The sequence below is a fragment of the Phytophthora infestans genome, genomic scaffold (assembly GCF_000142945.1).
Source record: "Phytophthora infestans T30-4 supercont1.81 genomic scaffold, whole genome shotgun sequence".
NCBI classification, from domain to species: domain Eukaryota; phylum Oomycota; class Peronosporomycetes; order Peronosporales; family Peronosporaceae; genus Phytophthora; species Phytophthora infestans.
The window spans coordinates 527962-534242 of NW_003303678.1; the positions used below are offsets into that span (position 1 = coordinate 527962).

Sequence of the window (6281 nt, forward strand, 5' to 3'; positions counted from 1 at the left end):
CAATGAGCTGGGCGTCGCGTTCAACAGCCCGATGTCGTTGCGTGTCGACAATCAGGCTGCGCTCAAGCAGCTCGACGGCGAAGGATCATCCTCCAAGGCCAAACACATCGACGTCAGAATGAAGTTCGTGAGCTCCTACACGAAGAACGGCGTGCTGAAGCCGGAGTACCTGCAGAGTGAGGAGATGCCTGCGGACATCCTCACGAAGGCTCTGGAGGCGCCAAGACTAGCGGAGTTGCGGACAGTCGTCGGCCTGCACTAAGGAGTGCAGCAGACCAACGCTGGCGGCGAGGAGGAGTGTTGAAATTCAATGAATCTGGCGCCAGGATTCAGGAGATGCGCCGACCAGCTGGAGGTCTCGGATGGCGTGCGAGGGTAAGTATAGGAAGGATAAATGACGGAACGGTCACTCACTAATCTCACTTTCCATTCTGCTTCCTACTACGCACCTTTACCTTTCAACAGAGAGTCCCACAGGGACTGAAGCTGAGCTCAGCTCAGCTCCGGATCTAGCAGCTGTCACAGCTGTGGGCAACGCCCGTGACTGAGTCACTGAGCACCGCGTTGAGTTAATGTCCATTGCACTGCAAATTGCAGCCTACAATACCGGTACAGTCTGTGTCTGTACCGGTACTACAAAGGCACCACGATACAGTGCATGTATTCTCAACTGGGCTTGTACTGTACGGTAGAACAGTACATGTACTGTACTTGGTGCGTGGGATTCCCACTGGCTGGCTGGGCCAACTGGTGTTTTAATACCGTACGCACAGCTTGGATTAGCTTGGATTGCCAAGCTGCTCAGATCGCTGTCAGCAATGCGATCTGGCTTTGCCGTTGTGCTCCTTTTCTTCGCCCACGGGACCAGCTCGCTCACTTCCGTCACGGTCACGGGAAGTTCCCAATCCACCAGGTTCTGGTCCAGATCCACCGTGTCACTTAAAACTTTTCCTCGCACGGATAGGAACACCCTGAAGTTCGAATTGCACTCGAGCACAGTCACAGGTTCTTCTGTAGGTCAAATGAGCAGCTACCCGCACCGCTTCGTCCCCCCCATCTATGTGGACCTAAACATGCCGATCACGCCCACCAAAGACAAGGGGTCTTCGGCTCAGCAGCAGCGTTGCTCGCCCTCTAACAACTTTACCCAGTCGCACAGCAGCATCGAGCCGCGCCCAAATCGCGCCAACTCGCTATTGCTGGATCTGCTCGAATTCCCGCTCGCCACAGCCGACCCTGGTCCGGATGTGCTTCTCAAGTGCGATCTCGACAATGTGCTAGACGTGAGCAATGGACATGATACCCCGGCTGGCGCGCAGCAACAGATTTACCCGCTGCCGAATGGTCAGGATGACGCAGCGGACCAAGATGTCGCCAAGATGAAGCAGAGCCAAGACCCTGACGTGCTTGAGGAGGTCGCCGCCTTCCCCGCCGCTGTGTTCACCAGTACAACCATCTCGGCTTCCCGGCCGGCCCCAACCGCCTCGACAAGCAATGACGTGCCGAATTTGGTAGTCCAACGTGGCGGACGCACGTCTCAGTTCTCAGCCAAACAGCGCCGCGAACGGCACAACGCCAACGAGCGAAGACGGACGAACGCCGCCAAGGATCGCATCCGCGACATGCGCGACTCGGTCGCGGCTCTGGAGCTTCAGCGTGCTGAGCTGGCGGCGCAGCATGACGCCGAGGCTGGCACCAAGGAGGTGCTCCCACACCGGAAGATGATCGAAACTGTGGTATCTCGCAAGTGCGTCGACGGCGAGCTGGGCCACAGTATCCCCGGTAGCTCCACATACCTGGACCTTGTCCAGACTGTAGATAGGCTTCGCGACGAGAAACGGTATCTTGAGGAGCAGCTGGACCAGATGGACTCACAGAACAGCGCTCTGCAGGCGATGCAGGCTGAGCTGGTGATCGATGCCACGCTATCCCTGACAGCGGCTGGAGCCAAGAAGAGCCTTAAGCGCAAGCGTGTGGAGACCGACGAAACCGCTTCGGACAGTAAACGCATGACTCTGGAGTCGTGTGATTTCGATATTCCCATTGGTGGCTACTGTATCGAGACCGAGGCTGTTCCGCCGTACCTCAAAGTCCTCTTCTCTGAGCCGATGACCAGCGACGCAGCCTTCAACTGGGTCAAGGACAGCTACAGTGACATTATGGCCCTCAAGGATCAACAGAAGCTTGCGGAATCTGCAGCCACCTCAGTGTTGGGCTGGCGTGAAGATAAGCGCGAGGTGACCAAGTTTGGTGACGAGAGCTCACTCGAGCTGATGATGACCCAAGACTTCCCCGGCATCGTGTCGGGTGAGCTTGTGTTCAACACGTGGAACCTCTTAACTGTGCTTGAGGCTTTTCAAAAGATCTTCCCACTCACCAAGGACCTGGCCGTACTGCAGACCATCAACGATGACTGCGTAATCGTACGTATAGGCATCGCTCCGACTTACGACGCTCCTGTGGTGCACAGCATCGTGGTGCTCGCTCGAGGTCAGATCGATGGTGGCTACCTCGTGAGCATGCGCTCAGTGCCGCTGTCGGCGGGCCAGAAGGCCTTCGCAGCTGGTGAGGAGACTTACCTTCCTGTGCTGGCGTGGTTCATGCTGTTGGACAAGTATGATGAGTGCGCTCAGCCAGTGTGTGAGGTGATCGTGGGGGCTTCCGCCCAGCACATGTCGAAGCGCGTTCTGCAGAGTCTGGCCAACGAGGTCGTCGCTGGTGTTGTGCGATGGCAGGAGGCAGTGGGCCAGAGCAAGCACTGGCTGCTATAACACTTGAGAGGCGCTTGACGCATATTTAACAAGGTAGGAAAGTACAGTAGTAGCTCTTCCGTATGAGGCAGCGGATACAGTAGCGACTAACGCGCGTTAGTAGTAAGTAGTCTAGACTAGGCAGTTGTAGGCAAGATGAAATACACTAAAATCGAAGTCCCACATCGTGACTTGTTTCTTTTACAGATGCAGAGGTTCGAAGCGAGTTCAAGTTGCAGGCGCGGCAGAGCGCCCACATGCCACACGAATCCAGCTTCAGCTCGTAGTACGGATAGCGTCACAGTAAATTTGGATGCGAGTTTGACAGATGCTTTACAAGCGTGGAATCAAAGAACAGTTGACCAGTGCTCACATTTTAGAGTCGATACTGTCTGCTCTCATACACATTGACCAGGATCTACTGTACATGTAGAACTGTACATCAGCTGAGCATGAAAGGAGTTGCATTATTATTTATCAACGCTACGCCGCTTGCATGTTGCTCACCCCACCATAATTTGGTATAAAATGGTAGGGTGCAAGCGGCGCAGCGTCAATAAATACTGTAGTAAAAAATTAAGGAGATCCTTAATTTGAGCAAGCCAATGTATGCCAAGCAGCAGTGGTACATGTACAATGATCGTGCATACTTTCAAGGTACATGTACCGGGTACTGGCACGATTAATAAAATACAGGTATTGTAAACTCTTCGCCACCACGGCATTCCTTTTCACTGTGCTACCATCGCAGTAGACCCCTCGAGCCGATTCCCCTGCTTTCCATGCGCAGAGCCATCTCCAATATTTCAATCGACCACCATCCTGGACTTGCGAGTGTCGTGCCTTCAATCTCTCCGCCGAAAGTCTGTTTACAGTCGTCAAGCTGCTCACCCGCGTACTCGTAGAAACTCCACACGAACACATCCAGCCAAAAATTCTCTTTGTGCGGCTCCACCTTCCGCCGTCCGCGACGGACCGGTGCTGTGCAGTCTCCATCGTGTTGGAGGTAGGTCTTTGGGTCCAAGTTGCGAAGAATTACCATGCAACCATCCTGTCCGAGATCCACACGCATGGCCAAGAGAAATGCTCGAACTCGAATGTCCGTGTCCTCACGCTCCAGCGTGTAGTAGTAGACAACCGCGTCCTCGTTCAGTCGCTGCACGACGTGGAAATGCACTTTCGCATCTCGAGGACGCATGATCACGATGGGCTCAGGCAGCGACAAGATCTCCCAGATATTCCTCGCCATCATGTCCGTAGCCCGTCCCTGAAAAGTTTTATCCAGTGAGAACATGAGCTTGTTGTGGCGCAGAACGTGTCGATCTCGCCACCCCAACACGCTCGTTCCAGTAGAGAAGCATGTATCGCTCTCTCGGAACGTCTTAATCTCTAAATAGGACTTCTGTGCGATCTCCGCGCACTGGTCCTGTGTGAGCGGGTTCACCTTGAGCACGGGGTTCCTCCGCTTGTGTTTCTGCTCTTCCTCAGCCAGCCGTAAAGATTTCTTCTGGGCGGCTGCTAGCTGTGTAATCTGTTTCTCCATCTCTTGGTAATTTGCATGCAGTCCCTTGAGCTCTTCGTTCTCCTTCATCAGTGCGCTCTTGACTTGCGATAGCTGCACGTATGCGCGGTGGACGGCGCTACTGGGGTCCTGTTTAGTGGACTCGAGCGTCGAGTGCGCGTCTTGTTTGTGGTGGACAGCCAGAAGCCGCTCGTACTCGACCTCCAGGACATCGACGTCGCGCTGGAGATCGTCAAGCAAGTTCTAACCAGCGAGAAAAAGAGAGCACAAACCATTAGTTTGTAAGGAATCAGTTAGCACTATTGGTGTCTGCTCGCACCCGCTTCTTGTAGTAGAGGCGCTTGGCGCGCAGTCGGCTCTTGGTGCGCTGGTCGTCGTCGGCTAGAACCTCGTGGAGGTCGCTGGTCAAATCGTTCGTGAAGTCAGGAAGCTCCATTACCGGTATTAAGTTGCTTTGGGGCGAGGCCTAAATAGGGTGGTTCCCACCAGTTCAAGGACCCATTATACTGGTACGGAATCCCTTCCTAAATAAACGGTTTGTGCGAATTTTAGAAAGCAAAGCCGCAGCAATACCTCACACAAAGAAGGAGAAGTATCAGAAGCAAAAATAGTACATGTAGCGAAAGACAAAGGCAAAGAAGAAGAGGAGGAGGAATTAACTTTAGCAATCCAAAATGGAAAAATAAGTAGGTGCGTTTTTCAAAAATAAGTAGATTGACACCAAAAATATAATGCATCATTGCTAAAATTAAATAATCAAATTTAGAATGACCGTTTAAAATTTAAGAACATATATCAAAGTCTTAAAAGTAATATCGTACGATTCGCACAAGGCCACACAGGCGCAATCGTACGATCATACTTATTATTGCTACTGCCTAGTATTTCCAGTGGAGCTCACACCCAGGAAACATTGTCCACTTGATCGAGCTAAAAGAAGACATGACCGTTCTACAGCCAGTCCGTTTCGCAACTTCTCCTGGCCAATCAGTTTTTAAACCCCATCGCCTTGCCAGGACGAGGTGCTCACGACCCTTCATTAATCATTTTTTGAGCTCTCGCAAAGACTGATTACGTGCACTGTTAGCCAAGCCAAAATGTCGGAGACTGCAAACGTGTCACCATTATCTGCAAGAGACCAGCTAACGTCATGTAACACAAGGAGTCGAGACGATACACCTGCACCGTTGAATGTGGCTGTACCTAGCTCCACTACTTCCGAGAAATCGAATGCATCAAAGTCGAAGAGCAGAACACCTGATCGTCACGAATCGTTGCGCGTTAGTTGTGTTGAGCTGGAGGATGTTTCAATTCTCCGAAACCTGGGGTTACTACGAAGTGACTTGAACGTGGGTCTGGAACGAAACGACCTTGAGACGTATGGATCGGTTGTCGATCGAGGGATTAACCTTGCACCAGAGTCATTTGGAACGAAAGCGGTACTGCTACAACGATGTCGAGAGTTTGCTAGTAAAGCTGGGTTTTCCATTCGTGTCGCGACAAATAGCTTTCGCAAGATGAAGAAGGAGGGTAATGCCAGATATGAGTGCAAAGTGTTAAACGGTCAGCAGCAACTGACGCCTGGCACAACTCCCTCTTGTCCATTTTGCATCACGGTGTATGGAATTCGAGACAAATGGAAAGTTACCAAGATGTGTATAGCTCACGACCACTACCGCCACGTTGGGTTCAAGGGGATTCATTCGTGGAAGGTGATCTAGCAACATCAGGTCTGCGTCAGCACAACCGTGATATGTCTTTCGCGACAATCCGCGGAATTGTTGAGCGCGAAATGCTTCCGGCCTACAGCGACGACTGGGCATCCGTGAAGGGTAAAGCTATTCTCGAATTCCTTCTCAGCAAAAACATTGAATCGAATCGTCAGACCGCTTCCCGGATCAAGCGTCAGCTGACGGATGTATTACAAGGAAACATGGAAGAAAGTTATCAGAAATTGGAGTCATATCTGTCTGTTGTGGCGACAGAGAATCCTGGTTCACACTATGGCT

At 52.1% G+C, this 6281-nt stretch overlaps 2 protein-coding genes across 2 annotated transcripts; one reads left to right on the forward strand and one right to left on the reverse strand.

Annotated features, from left to right (window-relative positions):
• Positions 1-1022: 1022 nt before the first annotated feature.
• PITG_18813 (uncharacterized protein) lies at positions 1023-2771 on the forward strand (the record flags this gene model as incomplete). The annotated part of the gene is made up of 3 exons (XM_002997236.1): positions 1023-1061; positions 1170-1634; positions 2106-2771. The coding sequence occupies 3 exons, from the start codon at positions 1023-1025 to the stop codon at positions 2769-2771; spliced, it is 1170 nt and encodes a 389-aa protein (XP_002997282.1).
• A 718-nt stretch (positions 2772-3489) lies between these two features.
• Positions 3490-4708, reverse strand: PITG_18814 (uncharacterized protein; the record flags this gene model as incomplete). Its single annotated transcript, XM_002997237.1, has 2 exons — positions 3490-4515; positions 4592-4708. The coding sequence occupies 2 exons, from the start codon at positions 4706-4708 to the stop codon at positions 3490-3492; spliced, it is 1143 nt and encodes a 380-aa protein (XP_002997283.1).
• Positions 4709-6281: the final 1573 nt, after the last annotated feature.